This window comes from Budorcas taxicolor, chromosome 2 (assembly GCF_023091745.1).
Source record: "Budorcas taxicolor isolate Tak-1 chromosome 2, Takin1.1, whole genome shotgun sequence".
NCBI lineage: Eukaryota > Metazoa > Chordata > Mammalia > Artiodactyla > Bovidae > Budorcas > Budorcas taxicolor.
Genome location: NC_068911.1, coordinates 22,735,650 through 22,759,978, shown reverse-complemented (window position 1 = coordinate 22,759,978; position 24,329 = coordinate 22,735,650). Strand labels below are relative to the sequence as shown.

General features: G+C 40.0%; 1 protein-coding gene across 2 annotated transcripts in view; it reads left to right on the top strand.

The window, feature by feature from the left end:
- Positions 1-24,329, top strand: part of METTL9 (methyltransferase like 9) — a 49,157-nt gene that overhangs the window by 5,436 nt on the left and 19,392 nt on the right. For both annotated transcript variants that reach the window (XM_052660734.1, XM_052660725.1), the window contains exons 2-4: positions 6,989-7,179; positions 11,175-11,384; positions 18,910-19,094. In XM_052660734.1, coding sequence (XP_052516694.1) covers positions 6,989-7,179; positions 11,175-11,384; positions 18,910-19,094 — 586 coding nt within the window. The remainder of the gene's footprint in view (positions 1-6,988; positions 7,180-11,174; positions 11,385-18,909; positions 19,095-24,329) is intronic.

Here is a 24,329-nt window from a genome sequence, read left to right as displayed (position 1 = left end):
TAACACTGGGGGGAAAAAGTCTTAACTGTGGTTTCTTTCTTGTGACACCAACCAATTCTCTGACACCAGCTAGGTGTTCTGTGATTCACTTCTATTTGACACTACCCAGAATTAACAGCCCAGAGATTTAACGGCTCCCTCCTGCAAGACTGTCCTCACATGTGTCTCACAGGCCAGCTACAGGTTGAGGGTCCACAGCCTACCCATGCTTCTGTCCGACTTGGTTACAAATTCTGGGGTTTCCACAACCCCCCACCAAGTTAGATAACGATTCACAGAACTTAGGAAAACACTTGGTTTCTGTTTACAGTTTATTATAGAGGATACAACTTGGGAGCAGCCAAATGGAACAGAGGCACAGGGCAAGGGACTGGCGGGGGAAGGTAGAGGGTGCCACAGAGCTCCCAAGCCCTGTCCAGGTAAGCCATCCTCCCAGCATGTCCATGTGTTCAGCTACCTGGAAGCACCCAGAACCCTGTCTTTTAGAGGTTTATGGCGGTTTCGTTACCAAGGTGTGATTGATGAAATCTTTGACCAGTATTGGTTAAACTCAATCTCTAGCTTCTCTCTCCTCCCTGGATATTAGAGGTGGGACTGAAAGTTCCATCTTGCCTCCTGGTCATCACATGACCATACACTCACTCTGGAGTTTCCCCAAGGTTTTAGGAGCTCTGTGCTGGGAACTGGGGATAAAGACCAAATATTTATTATTGAACCACATTACCTAACACTCGCAAAGAATCGGACATGACTGAGCGACTGAACAGTCCGACTCTTTGCAACCCCATGAACCTCAGCACACCAGGCCTCCCTGTCCATCACCAGCTCCCAAAGTCCACCCAAACCTGTGTCCATTGAGCCAGTGATGCCATCCAGCCATCTCATCCCCTGTCGTCCCCTTCTCCTGCCCTGAATCTTTCCCAGCATCAGGGTCTTTTCAAATGAGTCAGCTCTTCATATCAGGTGGCCAAAGTATTGGAGTTTCAGCTTCAAAATCAGTCCCTCCAATGAACACCCAGGACTAATCTCCTTTAGGATGGACTGGTTGGATCTCCGTGAAGTCCGAAGGACTCTCAAGAGTCTTCTCCAACACCACAGTTCAAAAGCATCAATTCTTCTGTGCTCAGCTGACATTACCTAAAATCAGAAAGTTCATTTTCTAAAATAATTTTCTAATTCTGATTTTCCTAATGGGCTCAAGTCGTTTGTATTTTGGAAGAATAGGTTATTATATGCCATGTGTCTGACTAGCTGAGGAACTCAGAGTAATTTCAGAAAAACTTTTAACTCTATCCCTCAGTCTGATAAGCAAATACAATTTTATAGGAACATTGCATTTCTACTTTAAAGGAATTGAGTAAGCCCATGTAGGGGTTCTTAAGCAGTGGTGATTTTGCACCCTCAGAGAACTTGACAATGTCTGGGACATTTTAGTTTGTCATGACTGGGGGTGGGGAAGTGTTGCTGGCATCTGATGGCTGGCTTGGGATGCTGCTAAACATCCCACAGCCCAGATCAAGGATTATCCGGCTCCAAATGTCCATGCTGCTGAGGTTGAAAAACGCTGGCTTAGTGTAATTCTGTTACTATCTAGATCAGATTATCTTTAGACCCATTTATCCAGTCTTAATTGGGCAGAACAGTCCTGCTTTCTTTTCTAGAATTGAATCTCACAGACGGGCACACTGGAAAGAACGGAGCAAAGAGAAGCTTCTTTGAAAAAACACTTCTAAAAAACCACATGCACCTAGAGCAGGAGTTTGAATCAGTTGGGAGTGCTCAGCAGCCCCTTATTTGGCTCTGTGAGGTGGGAAATGAAACATGCAGCGCTTTGCCAGGTGCCTGGGATAAGGTAGACATTCTGTGTCTTCCTTCACTGCTTGCTGTACTAACGTAGTTCTGTGGTGGGTGGGTAGCTTAACCACTATTTGCAGAATTGGGTTTAAGCAAGGCCTTACAAAAACCTTAAAGTTTTAGAAACTGACAAAACGCAGGGACAGCTGTCTCCATGGTTATCCTTGTGTTCTCTTTAGGATTTTATTAGAAACACTAAATTCTGTTAGACTGCCTGTGATTTTTTTTTAACAGTTGTTAAACAGATGAACATTTTGTTGTTCATCTGTAACCGTACCAGGCACAGAAGTCAGTCATTGTCCCTGACCTTTTATGGAGCTTTGTGTCTACCTGGGAAGACCTACCCTGAACATGCAATTTATATACAGGTATTCCAGTTGAGCCATTTCAAATTCTGAAAGATGATGCTGTGAAAGTGCTGCACTCAGTATGCCAGCAAATTTGGAAAACTCAGCAGTGGCCAGAGGACTGTAAAAGGTCAGTTTTCATTCCAATCCCAAAGAAAGGCAATGCCAAAGAATGCTCAAACTACCGCACAATTGCACTCATCTCGCATGCTGGTAAAGTAATGCTCAAAATTCTCCAAGCCAGGCTTTAACAGTATGTGAACTGTGAACTTCCAGATGTTCAAGCTGGATTTTGAAAAGGCAGAGGAACCAGAGATCAAATTTCCAACATCTGCTGGATCATCAAAAAAGCAAGAGAGTTCCAGAAAAACATCTACTTCTGCTTTATTGACTATGCCAAAGCCTTTGACTGTGTGTATCAAAATAAACTGTGGAAAATTCTGAAAGAGATGGGAATACCAGACCACCTGACCTGCCTCTTGAGAAACCTGTATGCAGGTCTAGAAGCAACAGTTAGAACTGGACATGGAACAACAGACTGGTTCCAAATCGGGAAAGGAGTATGCCAAGGCTGTATATTGTCACCCTGCTTATTTAACTTATATGCAGAGTACATCATGAGAAACGCTGGACTGGAAGAAGCACAAGCTGGAATCAAGATTGCTGGGAGAAATATCAGTAACCTCACATATGCAGATGACACCACCCTTATGGCAGAAAGCAAAGAGGGACTAAAGAGCCTCTTGATGAAAGTGAAAGAGGAGAGTGAAAAAGTTGGCTTAGAACTCAACATACAGAAAACTAAGACAGCATCTGGTTGCATCACTTCAAGGCAAATAGATGGGGAAACAGTGGAAACAGTGTCAGACTTTATTTTGGGGGGCTCCAAAATCACTGCAGATGGTGACTGCTGCCATGAAATTAAAAGATGCTTACTCCTTGGAAGAAAAGTTATGACCAACTTAGACAGCATATTGAAAAGCAGAGACATTACTTTGCCAACAAAGGTCCATCTAGTCAAGGCTATGGTTTTTCCAGTAGTCATGTATGGATGTGAGAGTTGGACTGTGAAGAAAGCTGAGTGCCGAAGAATTGATGTTTTTGAACTGTGGTGTTGGAGAAAACTCTTGAGAGTCCCTTGGACTGCAGGGAGATCCAACCAGTCCATCCTAAAGGAGATCAGCCCTGAATATTCATGGGAAAGACATGTTGAAGCTGAAACCCCAATATTTTGGCCACCTGATGCAAAGAACTGACTCATTTGAAAAGACCCTGATGCTGGGAAAGATTGAAGGCAGGAGGAGAAGGGGACGACAGAGGATGAGATGGTTGGATGGCATCACCGACTCAATGGACATGAGTTTGAGTAAACTCTGAAAGTTGGTGATGGACAGGGAGTTCTGGTGTGCTGCAGTCTGGGTTGCAAAGAGTCACACATGACTGAGTGACTGAACTGAACTGAACTGATTCAGCTCAGTGGTTATAAATGTTACTGAGGAGACATGAAACGTGAGAAAGTATTAGAACAGGGGATCCATCCTAGTTCGGAAGTTCAAGGGAAATATTTAGGCTTAGGTCAGTTGAGGGTAGTGGGAAATGTAGGAGACAGCAAAATACCAGGTGAAACAGCTTTGGGAAATGAGCCTTCCAGAAGAAGAGAGAAGGGTGCAGTGTTGTGACATAGTGTGTGGCTGGGTGTTATGGGTTGATAGGGAGTGTCATGAGGTGAGGCTGTGTATACAGAATGGACAAATCTTGTAGGGCCTTGTAAGCCATATTATGTATTTTGAATATTATTTTAAGATAACTTCTATGGAGCAGGGTTGTGACATGATAAGATTTGCATTTAAAAATTTGCAGTTTCAGAGAAATGCTTAGTTCCTTAAATTTTCAAACCATTTTTAATTTCTGGAAGCTCAAAATGGCACCTACACTTTAATGTTTGTATTTTTTTTTTAAGTTTTACCAAGATATAATTCATGACTGTAAAACTCATCTGTTGAAGTGTACAGTGGTTATAGTAGACTTCACAAAGTGGTACAGCCATCACCACTCTCTTAATTTTAGAGCATTTTCATTACTTGATAAAGAAATCCCATATACATTAGCATGAAGACACTCCCCATGGTCTCCTTCCCCCAAACCCGTGGCAACCACGATCTACTTTCTGTCTCTGAATCTGCCCATTCTGGACAATTTGTGTAAATGAAATCATGTAATCTGTGGCCTTTTGTGACTGGCTTATTTCAGTTAGCATAATATTCATAGTTCAAATCTCAGAAATCAGTGCCTCATTCCTTTCTATGTTTAACTGATATTCTGTTGTATGGATCAATTACATCTTGTTATCCATTCATCAGCTGATGGACGTTGGGATTGTTCCACTTTTTGGTAATTATGAATGATGCTGCCATGATGCTGACATTTGTTTCATACAAATTGTCAGGAGGAACATGTATTTCAACCTTTATCTTTAAAGAGAAGGGCATTACTCCTTTTTATTCTGTAGCATATTCTGATCAATAAGCATTTTCTTTTCTGAAAGATTGTCTGGCAGTAAAGGTTCAACCACATGTGTTAATATTGATGAGAGAAATGCTGTTAAAAACTTGAGGCTTTTTTTGTGGGGTGGGGGGCATCATTTGTAAGCATTATTTGTAGTCAATGGTGCCAGTTCTTGCTTAGTTCTGGAAGTCAGAGTCCGTTATTGTTCTGGTTGTCCATTTAAAAGTGGGTGCTAAGGAATTCTTAGCTCCTTTGTTCCACGTGAATGACTTCTTGTCCACAGTAATAGAATGTACCTGATTGCCTATTACCCAGGTGATGGCTTTCATCTTGATTAGTCATTTCAGAGAATTAAGAGAAGATAAAAGTTAGAATGGCTTCAGTATTACAGAGTTTAGAATGTGAACCAGGAGGTCAGGAGTATAATAAAAAATGGTTTATGACCTGCACTGGGGCATAACTTCAGGCACAGTGAGTATTAAGAATTAGTTAATGGTTAAGCGCAAACATTTTCAGACCAAGATAAAAAGTGTAGGCAGTGAATGTAAGAAGTTTCATATTGTCATATAGTGGGGAAAAATAAAGGTATCAAGTTCAAGCAGTTTTGGTAAAAGTGTTTAATGGTAAATTAACACAAAACCATTAGCAGTTTGAAAGATTTGGTTTATCAAGTCAGGGCACAGAGTTTGTAAAAAATATTAGTTAATCTTTGAAACTTTAATGTGCTTGTTTGGTTATATCAGTGTTAGTGTTGGCAATGTTACCCAAGATTTCTTTCAATATTTAGCAAGCTTAGGATGACTATCAAATTGGTCCATCAGTTATTCAAGCAGTTATGGGACACCTACTGCTGATGAATGGTCATACTTGTCAGGGTAAGCAGGTTACTTTTGTCTCTTCATTGGGGGAAATTGTTTCTTAGTTGATAAGAGATTAATAGTAACTGATCTACTCAGCAGTTTCATCATATACTTAATGGACTGACTTTTATTTATCAGGCCGTGTTAGAGGACCCTTCTCTCATTGCTATTATTATAGGAGTCTCATATGTCTGGCCCTGTATTGAGGATAAGCCTGCATTAACTTGTTTAATCCTCAGAGTAACCTATCAGGATAGACAGAAACCAGTGATGAATTTACAGAGTCTCAGAGATTTAAGTGATTGTATGAGCTCACACACAGGAATGGCTGAGCCGGGACTTAATGGTGGGCTCACTCTGAAGCTTCTGTGCCCCACAGGCTGCTTCCCCCCTTGGTGTGCTAACTCTAAGTGAAAATGGGAAACATTTGTTACACAAGATCACACTTTAGCCACAACTGAGGTCCTTGAATTTTGTTCTAAAATGTATGTTCTGGGTAGAGCCTGTTCCTGGTAATCTGCTTCTTAGCATGTTATTACTTTGTCTTCTTATTGTTTGCATATGACCTTAAGATCTTAATCTTTCTTAAGGTTAAGAAAGCACATTTGGCTCCTGTCTGTTAAAGAGTGTTAAATGACTTACTTGGTAAAGCACACCAGTATTTCTACAGGTTTCTTTATAGCCCGCAACAAAAAGGATAGCTAAATCAGGTCACTGGAATTTTTTAAAAAATTACTTAATTAATTTATTTGGCTGCACCAGGTCATAGTTGCAGCACTCGGCATCTTGGATCTTCATAGCATCATGAGAATTCTCAGATGCAGCATGTGGGATCTAGTTGCCTGATCAGGGATCGAACCAGGACCCCCTGCGTTGGGAACATGGAGTCTTAGCCACTGGACTACAGGGAAGTCCCTGGTCACTGGAATATTAAATCCTGCTACTTATTGATTGGTTTGGTGGCTTCGAGTTAAATCACTGCATCGAGTGTTTTTAGATAGAAAACAAGGTTAATGTTGGTAGTTACTGCCTTCTTGCATTGAATCTCTGTGAAGGAGAGGCCAGCAGAGCTTCTTTAATCTCAGGGTACAGTGGGCCATAGTGCTAGAAGTTTGGGGCCAGGAGTCAGGGTACTTGCCTGGCCCTGTCACCTACCAAGCTGTGTGACTCGCAAGCCTCTTCACCCTTCCTCCACTCTCTTACCTGCCCCTGGAGGAAATGAGAGTTAAACCAGAAACTAGGTAGGAGGAAGTATTTTATACCTTATAGGTCGTGTAAGAGATTATTATTCTCAAAGTGCCATGAGATTTATGGTATTTGGAAATCTTAGATTCAATTTAGTCTTCTGTTTTTCGTTTTTGGATTTTTTAGGTGATGCTTCAGTTCTATGTTTTCATTTTTCTTATTCTTCTTTCTTTTTAGTGGTATGTGTGCAACAGAGAGAAATTATGCGAGTCACTCCAGGCTGTCTTTGTTCAGAGTTACCTTGATCAAGGAACACAGATCTTCTTAAACAACAGCATTGAGAAATCGGGCTGGCTATTTATCCAATTATATCACTCTTTTGTGTCATCTGTTTTTAGCCTGTTTATGTCTAGAACATCTATCAATGGGTAAGTGAATCTTGGATAATTTTTTCTTTATCCTTAGGTCTAGGAGAAAGAAAAGTTACCTCGTTGAGGTATTGACAATCTCCACAGCTACAACACTTGTAGTCAAAATCCTTGGCCCAGCCTTGGCAGGTTGCTTTTAAAATTCCCTATAACTTGATAAACAGCCTCATTGTTCTGTATTCTGTGATGGGAGTTACAGTGCTTCCTAATTTTGATGTGCACAGAAATCATCTGGGCATCTGGTTAAAGTACAGAGTCTGAGTCAGTAGGTCTGGCCTGGGACTACACTGTGTGGTCCCAATTTTCAACCCATTCCCAGGTAATGCCTGTCCTGCTGCTGATCTATTAGAGAGGAACAGGATACTTGGAACCAAGCTATAGGCTGAAGAGTAAGATCTTTGCCATAAGCACGCTTCCCAGAAGCAGGTGTTCTGGGGAAGGATCTAATTTACTTCAGCCCAGCAGTAAATGGTGGCTTGTTCGAGTGAGGGATTCTCCCTCTGTTCTTATGTAATGTCTGGACTCAGCTGGATTTTGTAAACTTAGGAAATTCTCTGTCCCTCGAGTGGTTCTCTCACCTAAATCTATGGAAAACACTGTAGGAGTATTTTTATCCTTTCTCAGCCAACTTTTCAAACCCCAAAGCCTAAGAATCCAGAACTCCAAAGAGAGAAGTGGCAGGGCTCAGTGCGTGAGAAGCCTGTTGGACCACTTACAGCCACTGGCTGGGTCCACTCTTTCTTCTCTTCAGGTTTGGAGCCAGCTTCTACTGAATGTCTTGTCTGGATCCCAGTCTGTCCTCTGTCCTTAAATATGTTTTCAGGCACCACGAGCCATTTCTCAGGATTTCTTACTTGACTTTCTTCCTTATTTATATGAAGTTGCCTTAAATTGGCCTCAGCAATCAGTTGTTATCTTTGTGTTGGTAGTTGAGTTTATACAACTTGTCTGCCATTTTGTTTCTGAAATTCACTGCATTGAATTTCTGTTCTGTGCCTTTTTTTGTTGGGGGAGAGGACTGGTCACCACAGCAGTGGTTTTTAGCCTTTTGGGGGTTCTGTACCTCTTTGAATAGTCCTTACATTCAACATTTTGCTTATAATTTGGGGAGATTTCAAGCTCTGACCCTTCCTCCTACCTCTGTCCTTTTGGCCCCTGGTTAAAATTCTCTGCTCTGGGAGTTCACATTTTGGTCAGAGGGCCAATACTAAGTCCCCTTTGGCTCCCCTTATCTACAGCACTTCTGCTTTTCTTTTTTAGATAACCCCCATCCTCACCCCTTCCATCCACCCTCAGTGCCCCCTCCCACAATAAAACAGAAACATCTCTTGCCCCGCACCCTGTTCTCAGCTGAAAGCTTAATTTTGAGCCCATTGGTGCTTTCTCTCCATGGCGGTGGTAGCTTATTACCATGAGTGGCTGTCTCTTACAGAAGTAATTAGTGTGGTAACCTTCTTGAATTAAAAAGTAAGATACATATTGGACTTCCTTTATGTGGGAAAGGGGAAAACCAAGAAAGGAGATAGCTGTGTTCTTTTATAGAGATATTTGCAAGGAGATAAACCTCCTCTGTGGGCTTCCCTGATGGCTTGGTGGTGAAGAATCCACCTGCAGTGCAGGAGACATGGTGTTTGATGCCTGGGTCAGGAAGATCCCCTGAGGTAGGAAATGGCAACCCACTCCAGTATTCCTGCCTGGGAAACCCATGGACAAAGGAGCCTGGTTGGCTACAATCCTTGGGATCACAAGAGTCAGACATAACTGAGCATGTGGACTGGGGTGGGGTGGGAGTCAGGAGGGAGGCATACTTCTGTAGATTCCAAATCTAGAGAGAACTTAGGCTAGAGAACCTAGAATGGTTATCACATACACACATGCACACACACACGTGCATATGTGGACATCACTAACTTTGGGACTTAAGGACAAATTAGAGAGCCATACCTTTCCGTGGTATGTGTTTGCCGGAAACCTTGTATTGAGCAAAGTCATTGTCTTGGTATTTTAAGTGGGATAATTCTTTAGTGTCTGGAACTGCCCCGCGCATTTCAGGAAGTCTGACTTTTCTGACCTTGCCCACTAAATGACAGTAGCACCCTCAAGTCATTGGGACCACCCGAAACTCTTCCTACCTAGTGCTCCCTAGAGGGCAAAGGTCATTTGGGCTTGATGAATTTTGAATTTTTTGTTGTGAGATTTTGTTTAAATCTTTTGGTGTAGCCTCTGTTGCTCATGATCTTTGGATATAGCACAATGCTGCTTTCTCTGGTGCCCTTTTGACATGAACTTTGACCTCAGGTGGCCTCTAGCTCTAGAATTTTATGATTATCATATCATGGGTCTTTAGATTCCAAAAGATATGGCTAGGGAAGCGTGTTATTTTATAATTGGGAAAGCTTAAGCCATGTAACGATTTTGTAATTTACTTTTGGTTCTATGGCAGGTGGACACCAACATTTGAAACATGTATCCCCCAAGCTCCCCAAGCTTATAACCTCTCTTACCTCTTGTTGTTCTGATTGTGGTTCCTCTGTGAAGTTTTATGTAGCTATTTCATAAAGTTCAGTTCTTTTTCTCAGATTTCTTTTTCATCCTGTTTTCTCATTAAAAGATAGGAAGAATTGAGAGTTGAAGACAAAGTTTAGGAGATGAAGTTTTCTCTGGGAAGTGGTTGTATTGGTGAATATCTCTGAGGGTTTCCCTCTCCCATTTTTTTAACATTTCTGTGGGACAGAAGATTTACTGCAAACACATTGTTAGGTTTGGTTGACCTCTCCTAAGGGAAAGGAGAGGAAGAACTCGCTCCATAATTTTAATTTTTTTCTGAAACCAGTCTTACCAGGAACACCCAGTTGCACACATCCTTCCAGTCACTGCATAACAAGCTTATTGTACCTTCTGATTGTTTCCAGAAAGCAGCAGAACAGTACAGATTTCCCTGCCATTTCCTAGACCAGTGGTTTTCAGACTTGTCCTGGGTCTGAAGAGGAGGCGCCTTAGGAGCTGCTTCAGGCTGCAGAGAAAGGGTAGGAGCGGGCTGGCAATGCTGGCGCCCTCCACTCTCCTGTTAAATATTACGTTGTCTGAGTAACATCTGCTTCATTTAAAGAAATGCTCCTGCTGCTGATGGGGAGTTCGGAATCCCTGCTCTAGACAGACTAGGATTTCAGAGCTAGAAAACAAGTTCTAAGTAGGGACACATTTTATTTCCTGAGACAATGCTTCCCTGAGACTTGGTGTGATCTGTACCTGCTTTTCTTAGAGCACTCTTTGATCTCTATTTTAACTCCTCTATTTTCAAATACATTACTAAGTTTTAGAGGTTTTTTAGGATTTTTAGAAATAACAAGACCTAGCCAATTGTATAACATACAAACTGACCCAAGTATGAATCTACTTTTAAATACAAATTAACTGATATCACAAGGACCACTCTTCCTCTTTTCTCTAGTGTCTCTTAAAAATCTATTATCTAGACCTATTTTTTATACTCATTGTTCAGTTTCATATTGTAAATGGCTTTCCCCTCCTGCCATTTGCTTTTTCTGCTCAGTGTTATTGGCTAGTGTTGTAGTCTGGTTCTGTTGGCCTGACATTTTTTTTAAACCGATATACATGTTTTCTATTACTCCTTCCTATTTTGACTTCAGTTTTTCACAGTCATCTTTTATTTCCTTATATTCTATTTTCTTATATTTTTCTTCTTGCCTTCGCACCTTTTATTCCTCTCCCTGTCCGCACTCTTTTGGGTGTACTGTTTGCAGCCTCAGAGACAGATGATGATATTTGGAGGTGTTTTCTTGTTTTGTTAACTTTGCTTTTTAACCACCACGAATCATATAGACGATGTCTATTTTAATCATATAATCTTATAAAATGAGCATTTTGTAAATTCAGAAGGCTGTTGGTGCCATGTCACTGTTCTGTGTGGATGTTGGGTGGGAGGGCTTATTTCGTACACAGTCATCCATTTTTGTCCTTTTTCTCTTTTCCAGGTTGCTAGGAAGAGGCTCAATGTTTGTGTTTTCACCAGATCAGTTTCAGAGACTGCTTAAAATTAATCCAGACTGGAAAACCCATAGACTTCTTGATTTAGGTGCTGGAGATGGAGAAGTCACAAAAATCATGAGCCCTCATTTTGAAGAAATTTATGCCACTGAGCTGTCTGAAACTATGATATGGCAGCTGCAGAAGAAGAAATACAGGTATAGTTTTAGACATGGTTTAGAGTGTACTTCTTGGTTTTAGATGTGTTTCTTAATATTATTTTATTTAAATGATACAAATCAGAAATAATTTTCCATGAGGAGGAATTTTTAAAAAATCTTTCCATGTTACAGCTGACCCTTGAACAGTGTAGGGGTTAATTCACATATTATAGTCAGCCCTCTGTATCTGCAGTTCCTGCACGTCCATGGATTCAGCCAGCACCAGACCATGTAGTATTGTGGTATTTACCTTTGAAAAATATGGGTCATGTGTACGTGGATCCAGGCAGTTCAAAACCACATTGTTCAAGGGTCAACTTACAATTAAGTGGAAACTGAGAGAGAAATCATCTTTCTGTGGCAGTGTTTTTCTGAACTTGAGATTTTGGCACTGTAGGGAAGAAAAGGGCTTCCCTGGGGGCTCAGATGGTAAAGACTCTGCCTGCAATGCAGGAGACCCAGGTTCAGTGCCTGGGTTGGGAAGATCCCCTGGAGAAGCGAACAGCTACTCCCTCCAGTATTCTTGCCTGGAGAATTCCATGGACAGCAGGGCCTGGCGGGCTACAGTCCATGGGGTTGCAAAGAGTTGGACATGACTAAGTGACTAACACATAACACACAGGGAGGAAAAAGGCAGGTGAGAGACAATTTGGAAAAGAGAGATCAAATGTAGGGACTTGTTCCCTAATTTGAATCTGACATTCTCAAATCTTGTTTTTTATTTATTTTTTTAATTAAAAAAACTTCAAAAAAAATGTGGTAAAAATATGTAACAAGAAATTTACCACTTTAGCAATTTTCAAGTGTACAATAGTATTAAGTATATTTACATTGCAGTATAACCACTATCACCATTCATCTGTAGAACCTTTTTATCTTTCCCAACTAAAATTTTATACTCATTAAACTGATTCCCCAGTCTTTTGTCCCCCTGGCCCCTGGAAGACACCGTTCTACTTTCTGTTTCTATGAATTTGACTACTCTAGAAACCTTGAAGAATTGTACAATATTTGTCCTTTTGTGACTGGCTTATTTCAGTGACCATAATGTTTTAAAGTTCATCCATGTGGTAGCATGTGTCAAAATCTCCTTTGTTTTTAAGCCCGAGTAATATTCCATTGTATGTATATACCAGATTTTGTTTATCCATTCATTTGTCAATAGACATTTGGGTTGCTTCTACCTTTTAGCTATTTGTCAATAGACACTTGGGTTGCTTCTACCTTTAGCTATTATGAATAATGCTGCTATGAACATGGTTGTACAGATAGCTATCTTAGTCACTGCTTTCCCTTCTTTGGGGTACCTATGCAGAAGTGGAGTTGCTTGATCATATGGTAAGTTGGTGTTTAATTTTTGATGAATTGCCATACCTTTCCACAGCAACTGCACCATTTTATATCCTACTTTCAGTGTACAAGGGTTCCAGTTTCTCTACATCTTTGCCATACTTGTTGTTTTCTGATCTTTTTTTTTTTATATAATATTCTTCCAAATGGACATGAAGTGAGAAATCTTGTTTTTCAGATCATCTGCTGCTTGAGAGACTTAGGAAGAAGGTTTTTCTTTATTCAGTATGGATTCTGTTGAATGGAAGAAGAAGGTGCTGAGTATAGAATGTGAGAGGTAGAGGTATATAACCTGCCTCCTTTGATATTTTGGAAGCCGGCCTTAGACTTAGAAAGTTCAATTACATACTCCCTCACTTTCCTACCCATCTTAAGTTTGTAAGTAAGATTAATTTAGGAACAGACTAACCTTAGAGACAGAACATACTGGCATAGCTCTTGGAGCAGGATTAGTTTTAAACTTTGGAAAAAACAGATTTTTTTAGCCTGAGGAAGAGAATACCAAGTAGGAAGGAGGGGGAAGGGTTACTGTAAGTGGGGTTTTGCATGCTAAGTCACTTCAGTGGTGTCCAACTCTTTGCAACCGTATGGATGTCAGGCTCCTCTGTCCATGGGAATGCTCCTGGCAAAAATGTTGGAGTCGTTTGCCATTTCCTCCTTGAGGGAATCTTCTTGGCCCAGGGATTATATCATGTCTCCTGCACTGGCAGGTGGGTTCCTTACCAAATGGAAGGAGGAAGAGGGTGTAGTCTCTGGTGCAATCAAGTGCAACGAAGCCTGAGAACTCAGTTGAGTGAAAGGTAAAGGAGATTGACCTTCCTAAGAGCTTGAGCATTCAAGTCTTTGTCAGTGTCAGTGTTTAAGTGGCTCTTAGGGACGTTATAGCAGACTTATCTGTGTGAGGTTGATTTGTAAGATCCAGTAGTCTGCTCAGATTAGATCCTTGTGGGTCTGTGTGGTGGTACTTGAAATATATTCCTTCAATTAGAAATTAATTCACCATGTCAAGGCTTTGACCTTTGTTATAACAGTGACTTAAATCATGCCCAATTCCTAACTTGACTCTCTTCCATGTTTTGAAGTGAATATGGGGAGGAAGATGTTAGAAATAATGTCTTCAAGTGATTTTTCTTCCACCTACCCTAAGCCATGTCTTTGCTTGCTTGCCTGCCATCTAAACCCTTCTAGAGACTAAGTGGCCAAATGGAATTTTAAATGAGACTTCAGATGTTCACATTAGTGATTCAGTACATGTAGAGTTTACATGTTATGTTACCTGATAAACTTGTACACCATGTAAAAAATACTTAATTTGGGAGAATTCCCTGGTGGTCCAGTGGTTAGGACTCAACATGTTTTTTCACTGCTGTGATCCAGGTTCAACCCCTGGTCAGGGATCTAAGATACCACAAGCTGCATGGAGAGCCAAAAACAAAATCAAACAACAACAAAAGCTGACCTTGCCCCCCTAATACACGTAACAAAATCTTTTTGCAGTTTGACCTAGATAGGGAATTCATACTGGTTGACACTCCCTCCATGATGTTGTTACTATGAAATAAAAGCATAGTCACAAAAGTGGCAACTTTTGGTGCAGTTTGAGGTTTTAATGGACAAGTGGTAGGGTTTGCCTAATCCATGATGACCAGGCAGACTTTTAGCTTACTTCCATGTTTTTTTTCTTTCTTTCTGTCTTTTTGGGAGGTAGCTATTTTTTGTTTCTCTTCAGTATATGGGTGCACAAAACCCTGGCTTTTTAATAGAGGTTCTGGATTTCATTTTTGAAATAAATCAGTAAAACAGAAAATGGCCAGATTTCCCCTCTGCATTGACTATTGTTTATGCCAGAAAACCTGATTGTAAAATTTAAGGATGTGGTTTTGATTTTTAAAACAAAAATAAAACTTTTCTTTACATTGTTGGTGTTTTGGTTTTTTATTTAGGATTTATCACAATACTGATTGCTTTGTTACTTCTCCAAGGAAGGTGTACTTTAAATCCTCCTGGAAGGCAAACTTACTCACTTTCTTGAAAATAATAACCCTGTGAACAGATACCTTTCTTCTTGGGTTAGAAATGCTGTTTTGTAAGAGCCATAGATGTTCAGGAATGGATTATACAATTACTTTTTTTTAAGTTTAAGTTTTTAAAATTTATTTTTGTCTTTGCTGGGTCTTTACTGCTTCGCGCGGACTTTCTCTGGTCGCAGCGAGCAAGGGCTCCTCTTTGTTGCGGTGCATGGGCTCCTCATTGTGGTGGCGGCTTTTGTTCTAGAGCACAGGCTCTAGGTGAGCAGGCTTCGGTAGTTAGGGTACACGGACTCAGTAGTGGCGGCTTGTGGGCCCTAGAGTGCGCACCCCATGGGCTCGGAGTTGTGCTCGGGCTTAGTTGCCCTACAGTATGTGGAATCTTCTGGGAGCAGAGATAGAACCTGTGTCGCTGCATTGACAGGCGGATTCTTATACACTGCATCACCAGGGAGGTCCTCTACAGTTATCAGTTTGGTATAAAAGTAATTGCGGTTTTGGACCGTGGATTTTAAATCATTATAACTGAGCTCAAACACATCTTTAGTCATCAAAAAGGGACCATTGCAATCAACACATTTTTGCCAATGAAAAAATAAGTTCATTCCTGTAGCATAGATATCTGTGTTTTAGGATTTGATGAACTCTTGAAAAGCATTTTCTGCCTCCTGCTGGTTGTGGAAGGGTTTTCCCTGCAAAAAGTTGTGGAGATGCTGAAAGAAGTGGTTGTTGGTTGGCAAGAGGTCAGGTGAATATGGCAGATGAGGCACAACTTTGTAGCCCAATTCTTTCAACTTTTCACGTGTTGGTTGTGTGACATACAGTTGGGCACTGGTGTGGAGAAGAATTAGGCCCATTCTGTTGACCATTGCCAGCTGCAGGCATTGATTGATTGTGCATCTCATTGATTTGGTGAGCATACTACTCAGATGTAATGGTTTTGCTGGGATTCAGAAAACTATAGTGGATCAGACTGGCAGCAGACCACCGGTGACCATGACCTGTGTTTTGGTGCAAGTTTGGCTTTGGGAAGTGCTTTGGAGCTTCTTAGTCCAGCCACTGATCTGGTCATAGCTGGTTGTCATGTAAAATCCACTTTTTGTCGAACATCACAGTCTGATCGAGAAATGGTTCATTGTTCTTGTGTACAATAAGAGAAGACACTTCAAAAATGACGATTTTTTTAGTTTTCGGTCAGCTCATGAGGCATCCAGTTATCGAGCTTTTTCACTTCTCCAGTTTGCTTCAAATGGTGAATGACTAGAATAGTCGATGTCGAGTTCTTTGGCAACTTCTTGTGTAGATGTAAGAGGATCAGCTTCAGTGATCCTCTCAATTGGTTGTTGTCAACTTCCATTGGCGGCCACTGCACTCCTCATCTTCAAGGCTCTCGTCTCCTTTGCAAAACTTCTTTAACCAGCACTGCACTGTATGTTCATTAGCAGTTGCTGGGCCAGATGCGTTGTTGATGTTGCACATTGTCTCTGCTGCTTTATGATGAATAAAAAAAATCACTCGAATTTGCTTTCTAACACCATTTCTACAATCTAAAATATATATAAACAGCAAGTAATAAGTCATTAGCAAAAAGAAAAAAACAAAGCAAGAAGGCCACATTAAAATGATGTGTAACATAACCACATTTATTTAAGAATGTATTCCAATATCAAATGGCAGAGTTCAACAGTGAACACCTGCAGTTACTTTTGAACCAACCTAATAATGTTTTGATTATGTACATTAACAAAGAATTCCACAATTCAGATGATAGTAAATTAAACCTGTTCTTCAGCAGGAAAATAATTTTGGCAGCATGGTTAGTTCCTCAGACTGCTTTTACTGAAAGTTAATGTGAATGTTAGTTTATGTGATCTGAATGGTGTTTCGTAGATGGTGGAGGATACCAGCGTATGGCAGGGTGCAGAGTGGTAGTGGCAATGGGCTTGGAATTACATCTGCATGGGTAGTTCGAAAGGAGTTGTATGTACGTTTTTGACACCAGAGAACAAAGATCTTTAATGTAAATTTTAAAAGATGCTTGACTTTAATGCAGTGTCTATAGGTTAAGGATCTTTCTTAAAAAGAAAGGAAAATATTGTAGTTAATTCTATTCCTTATGTTCAGACTCTTCTTTTTTTAAACAGAAAGATACTGGAAACTGAATGGATAGCCATTCATTCTCAACCCACCACCCTGGAAGCATTTATATAAAGATTGATTGTTAGGTTCTTTCTCACCTATACGGAGAGAGCAGGTTCATTGTCTTGAATAACCTACTAGGAGAGTTTCCAAGTTGTAATTTCTACTCTGCTTGTGATTTACAAGAGCTTGGACAAGCCACTTCTTTCATTTTTCTAATTTCCTCTTATAAGAGAGGAAAATTCAAACATCTTGTTAGGACTCCTGGGCTAATATGCAATTTGAGTGGGGCTGGTAAATCAGTCTTTATCGGTGGAACTGAGTTTACAAGTAGAAATCACAAAACAGAAGTAAAGATGAAGTTGGACTTCTATAAGTATAGTTTTAACTGTCCTGGTTTTAAGGCCATCAGGATTTTGATTTTCTATTATAAGCATGTGTGTCTATCTTTCAAAATAACCAACATGGAAACTACCTATCTTCAAGTGATTCTGAGATGGATTTGGTGAGATTATTCTGGATTAAAACATGCCAGTGATGTTTGGCTTCTGCTTTGTTGTAATCAGGTCTAAGTTTATTTGTTTGTTTTTTTGAATCAGATATGTAGTTTGTCTTTTGCAAGTTTATGAATTTTAACTGGCTGTTTGGCTAAGGTATTAATATACAAATAGCCTTTAAAAGTGATTTTGGAGCTGTAATGCCCCACTTATTTCAAGTGACAGAAATCTGACTAGCTCCTTGAAGTTTGTCAGAGTGTTGTTTCGGAGGAGGTTTTTAGTTTTTTAAAAAATATAGATTGAAAAGAAGATGTATCTGAGTAGTTTGTATTTCTTTTTATTCTGCTGTGCAAAAATGTTCTGAAATGTCATATCTGCTCAATGTGATCAAAGACTTGTTTAAAAGGTCTTTTTTCTTGTTTCCTTTTGCTCCTGTCTCTGTCTTAACATGCCTCACCTACCACATTCTGATTGATGTAACCAAGCAGGAGTGAGTAATTAATAGAATTGCCTTAACACTGTGACAAACAGACTCTTGATATAAGGACTCCTACCCTCTGTGAGTAAAACACTGTAAAGGACTAGAAAGTGTTCTTAGGGTGCAGAGGCAGGGAGGGGAGAGAGGGAAGGAGTGGGAGAGAGAGTGACTATGTGTGATGAGGTACTGAGCACTGAGAGAGGTGTGTTAACCGTGGTCTCACTTACTGTTGTAGTAGGATGTCCTGTGCTTTATTTTTTCTGTAGTTATTTAGATATGAAGATTCTGGAGTATGAAATAGTATCTCTCTCCTAGAACATAGATGTGCGCAAAAGATCATAGGTTGTAAATGGAAATTATCTTATATCACCCTGCTGCTGCTGCTGCTAAGTTGCGTCATTCGTGTCCGACTCTGTGCGACCCCATAGACGGCAGCCCACCAGGCTCCCCAATCCCTGGGATTCTCCAGGCAAGAACAGTGGAGTGGGTTGCCATTTCCTTCTCCAGTGGATGACAGTGAAAAGTGAAAGTGAAGTGAAATCGCTCAGTCTTGTCCGACTCTTAGCGACCCCATGGACTGCAGCCCATCCTATCAGGCTCCTCAATCCATGGGATTTCCCAGGCAAGAGTACTGGAGTGGGCTGCCATTGTCTTCTGCCATTCTTAAAATAGGAGGCACCCTAGGAATCTACAATTACATGCCAGTGAAAGTAAAAGTAGAATTCTTTGTTCGTTAATTGGTTCAAGAATTTGATGCTCTAGTTTCATAACCATTTTTATCATCTATTTCTTTGTACTTATTCAACATACTAATTCTTACAAAGGAGACTTTGTATGTTTTGGAAATAGGTAAAATGTTGAATTTAAAGAAATATGGGTGTTTATTTTTGCATGGCCATTTTATTACTGCAAATATAAATTGTAAATGAAGATTTTGAACTCACTTTGATTTGGAAGACAAAGTCTTTATTGGCATCTAAATGTTTTTAAAGATGTCTTTAAGGGTTTTTGTATCTTTCTCATTTTTCCAGAGTGCTTGGTATAAATGAATGGCAGAAGACAGGGTTCCAGTATGATGTCATCAGCTGCTTAAATTTGCTGGACCGCTGTGATCAGCCTCTGACTTTGTTAAAAGATATCAGAAGTGTCTTGGAGCCAACCAGAGGCAGGGTCATCCTTGCTCTGGTCTTACCCTTTCATCCCTATGTGGAGAACGGTAAGTGTGGACACCCACTTAGTAGGCCTATTATCCAGCATTGGTGTTTGTGATTCTGTGCTGTGCACAGTTAGACATGATCTGGTATTTCTTAGAATACCCTGATATTTAACAAAGTACAGTTAACCCATGTAAAATATCGCCTCAGTTAACTTTTGTCTTAATGTGGATTTTATAGTGCTCTCTTTGTACTCTCTTTGCAGTGATAATAATTAATACTGAGCTGGATTTGCCTGCTCAAGATTAAAAGCCTGAAATGCTTTTAAATGGAGCTTTCACCACTAACTTATTAGCTTTTTGAGCTGAGTCAAGCAGTAAATGATGCCTTTTAATCTACCTGAATATACTTGTTAAATGTCATAGCTATCTTGTATTTTACATCTCTTGTCCCTAAAATGATAAATGCTATTGTTATCCATTTTCCCTTTAGAAGACCATTTGTGTCCCAACGCGTATCATTTCTTTGACGTTTGGTTTTTCAGTCACATGGTCTTACTCTTTAACAATACTGAATGAAGAATATCTCAGAAGAAATGGTTGGATTTTATACTGCCTCATATTTACTATGACTTTTGGCCATAGTCACATTAATTCACACTTGGCTTTAACTTATTTGATTTGCATTTTAGATCATGTTGAAAGTTTTGACTTTAAGCCTCATTTGCATTTTTGTAAGTTATTGTACAATAATGTAAAATTTATTTATTATATAAGTAACACATGTTAATGTTTGAAAATCTTTTCCTCTTTTACTGCCTTGTTCAACTTTGGGTTCAAATAACTCTTTAAGAACTTGTTGGCATTCTTGAGAAGTCCAGTAATATTTTGCTAGCATCATAGTTATCAAATACCTGTAAAAATCTTCATCCTAAGGAATAATGCTCAAGTTTGCTTATAACCATGGATTTGTGTTGCCGCTCACTTGCCCCTTTGTTTCTTCTTGTTCTTATTTTTTTCCCCCATCAGGTCTTAGTTCCTTCTAATTCAGTGCTTGTCTTTAATGTTTACCAAATGTTTGTGGATTTGTTGTTGATGGTGGGGAAAATGGAGAATTCTTTAGACATAGGAAGGTAGAAAGAGAATAGATAGAATAGATGTTGTCCCCTCCCACCCCTACATCTAGCATCTCCATTTTTACATTCCTTTGTTGAGCCATTTTGTCACGGTAAAGAAAAAACTGCTTGAACGTGTGAGTACCACACCACGCATACGTTTGTGGGGTAGGGAAAAGCCTGGTAAATGTCATCCTTGATAGTTCAGTGGCCTGACCTGTTTCAGTGCTGTTCCCTCAGTAATTATACCGCGGCTCCCTCTCACTGCATTGCCATCACTAGTCATCAGCTGGCAGGTCCGGGCTTCCTGTGTCCTGTTGGGCAACCACACAATGGAACTTTAATGCTATTTCCTGGCATAGTAGGAGGTGGACACGAGCAGGGGAAGAAACGTCAATCTAAACATGAAATCTATTTCCTTGTGTTTCTGACACTAAAAATTGAGAGGACATTAAACTGTACAAGAGGGCAGACTCTAGTAAAGGTCTGAAAACAGACTCCTTGCTTGTGGATGCGCCGAATTGCCTGTTTACTTCAAGTGGTCTGGTGTGTGACATAGAGCAAACCTGAGGTGCAGAGCCTTGTTGCTGTGGGTGACCTTTAGTGACCTATAAGTTTTGTAGACTGCTTGTGGTACTCTGTTATTGCTTCCTTTCTCTGAGTTAGATCCTGATGATTTCCATGTGACTCCATGTGAAGACTCATGAGGTACAAAGTGATCTTGCTGTGTGAGTTCATGAATACAGGACTGGTTTAAGGATATCTGAGTGTACTTTGCATTCTGAATCAATTTATTTTAACAAAAGCAATTGTAGATGAAGTAATTACTGGTGTAGTTTTTTTGATTGGTCTTAAAGTTGAACAACAGCAATTTTATTGCTTAGATCAATTTAGGGGAAAAATGGAAGATATATCTTTTTAATTTCAGTTTGTTTGGTGTACTGACCCATTTCTGGTTAGGGGTTAAATCTCACTAGAATTGTTTCAAGCATCAAAAAGGGGGAAAGTATGTAATCAAGAAAAGGAGACTTACATTGCAAAAATTTATATTGAAAATTTAGTAATGTTTAATTTTTTTAAATTGTGATTTTTATAAAAAGGTAATTCATGGTTAAAAAAAAAAAAGTGTTAAGCAGCTTCTTAGAGAGTATATAATGAATTTTCTCATCCACTCCAGTTCCACAATCTTGTTCAGGTTTCTTGACTATTTTTCTAAAGATAGTCTATGCAACTATGCTTGGACATGAAAAAATTGATTCTATAATCCAAGCCCATTATAAATACTTTGGTTGCCCTTTTTCGCTTAAGTATATCTAGGAAATTATTTGTAAGTGTCTATGTCCTTGTCTGCGTGTAAGCATTGGTGTGCTGGAGCTGGTTTTATGGGCTCAGGAGAGCTGATTGTTGTATTGGCAGGAATTTAGTGAGCTGGTTGTTAAACTTGGCCATTATTGAAGTTGACCTCGAGGGGAATACTTACACCATGGAAACGGGCAAACTCTACAAATAGACTCTCCCTTCTTCTAGCTCATTGGTAAACATTTACCAGTACACCGCTGGGCATTGGTAACTTTACCTGATGAGGCCTCTGTTGACGTACTTATGGATACTGGCAGTTTGCTTTGCAAAGACAAGTGAAATGAATATTCTTAGGCAAGTCTTCCACACGTGTGTAAGTAGGTATCGGGATGTTATCTGTTTCAAGAAACAGAAGGAGCAACTGAAAAATAAGAGTTTATTTTAGAAGAGTGATTCCAGGGTTGGTTAATTCAGTGATGAAAGCACCCACTGAAGTTCAGAACTTGCTTTCATTTCTTCATCTTCCGTGTGTTGACATCCCCCGAAGTTACAAAATGGCTGATGCGGCGCCAGGCATCATGTGTAGGCATGACAGAGCCTTGGAAAGAAAGAAGCATTTTCTCCCATACTTTTTTTTTTTTAAAGTGAGGGAAACCTTTTCCAGAAATCTTCCTGGTACATCACACTTTAGGTCCCATCAATCCCTGGGCCAGGAAGAACCCTTGGAGTAGGAAATGGCAACCCACTCCAATATTCTTTCTTGGAAAATTCCACGGACAGAGGAGCCTGGCAGACCGTAGTCCATGGGGTCTCAAAGAACTGGCCACGGCTGTGTGATTGAGCATGCTCATAGGCACTGAACGTGCAGTGAAGGTGGAAGGGGTGCTTCTGAGCCACAGAAGATCATTTAAAAAGTGTTCACTGAGCGACGCCCGTGATGAGTGAGTGGAAAACATAGAAGTGTTTTTGTCTTCATGGAGCTTGGTTCTAGTGAGGAAGACAGATGGTAAACAAATGGCATGTTGTTGGTGATAAGTGTTACGAATAAAAATAAACAATAAAGGTAAGAAAGGGGCTTCTTGGGATTGGGAGTTGGGTTTAGGTGCTGTAATTTTAAAGAGGATGTTCACGGAAAGACCTCATTGAGACGGTGATGTAGGGAAAAGGCTGAAGGAAGTAATGTTTAAGATTGTCTGGATGATACATTTCTAGGAGTGGAACTGCTTGTTAAAGAGTTAGTTTTCCAAATAGCTACTCTGTGACCCTAGTACCATTTATTGAATAATCTTTCCCTAATGCTTTGACATGCCACCCTTATCATGTATCATGTGTGTTAAGTCACTTCAGTTGTGTTTGACTCTTTGCGACCTATGGACTGTAGCCCACCATGCTCCTCTGTCCATGGGATTCTCCAGGCAGGAATACTGGAGTGGGTTGCTGTGCCCTCCTCCAGGGGGTCTTCCTGACCCGGGGGCTGAACCCACATCTCTTCCATCTGCTGCATTTGCAGGCCTCTTATGTCTGCTCTGTTGGCAGGTAGGTGCTTTACCACAGTGCCACCTGGGAAGCCCTTTTATCATGAAGGCCTATGATATGTTTGTCTCTAGTCTCTTAAAATTTATACTTCTGTATGTGTGCCAATACCAATCTGTTTTAATTGCTGTAACTACATCATGCATGTTAATAGCATAGTACTAGTCTTTCCTAATCAGTTCCTCTTAGATTTTTCTTGGCTTATTTATTTAGCAGATCAACTTTAGCACTAGCTTGCCTAGTTCCCCTGTATTATATTTATGGGTTAGTTTAGGGAGTAACGAGTCTTCTAGCTGATAATGGTATGTCTTTTAATTTGTTCAGTTATGTTCTTTCATGACAAAATTTCCTTCATAAAGATCCTACACAAGCTTTGTTAGGTTTATTCTAATGGTGTGTGTGATATTATAAATAGGATTTTTCTTTGTTGTTTAAACTATAAAAACTTCCTGGCTTTATGTAATTGACAAGTTTTTTTGTACTTAAGATGTTCAACATGATGATTTGGTATACATATACATTGTGAAATGATGACTGCAGTCAATTAGCACATGCATTACCTCACATAGTTACCTTTTGTGTATGTGTCTGCAGAATGCTTAAGATGTATTCTTTTAGCTAATTTGAAGTATACAGTTTAGCGTTATTAACTGTAGCCACCAGGTTATACACTAGGTCCTCAGAATTTGTTCCTCTTACACCTAAAAGCTTGTATCCTTTGACCAACATCTGAGCTTCCCCACCCACCAGCTCCTGACAGTCACCATTCTGTTCTCTGGTTCTACAAGTTTGACTTGTTTCAGTTTCAAGTATAAATGAGATCATGTAGTATTTCTTTTTCTGTATCTGGTTTACTTCACGTAGCATAATGTCCTGTGGTTTTATCCATGTTGTCTCAAATGGCCCTCCGGATATTATGCATAACACAAGAAGAGCAGTCTTTTGTGTGTGTTTGTGTTTGTACCAGTTTTGTAACTGTTTACCTTATTGGATTATTTTAGTGTTTCCAGTAGTTTCCTCCACTGATTCTCTTGGGGTTCTTAAAAAAGACAGTTATAACATCTGCAAATGGTTTTGCTACTTCTTATTTTTAGTCTTTTTTTTTTGGTCCAAGTTCATTTGTAGTTACTTCCAGAAAATGTTTTTAAAAATGGTGGAAACCTTTGGTTTTTACTTTAATGAAAAATATGATTCTGTCTTTCGGCCTGAGATGGCTGTTTGGCTAGAGATAGAATATTTTTCAAAAATCCTGTTTTATTAAGAGCGTAACACAGTCAGGGCTCAGTGTTGGATTCTGTCACCTTTGTTTTCAACCTCTGTGGTGACAGGGTTTTTTTCTCTGTTGTCTTAT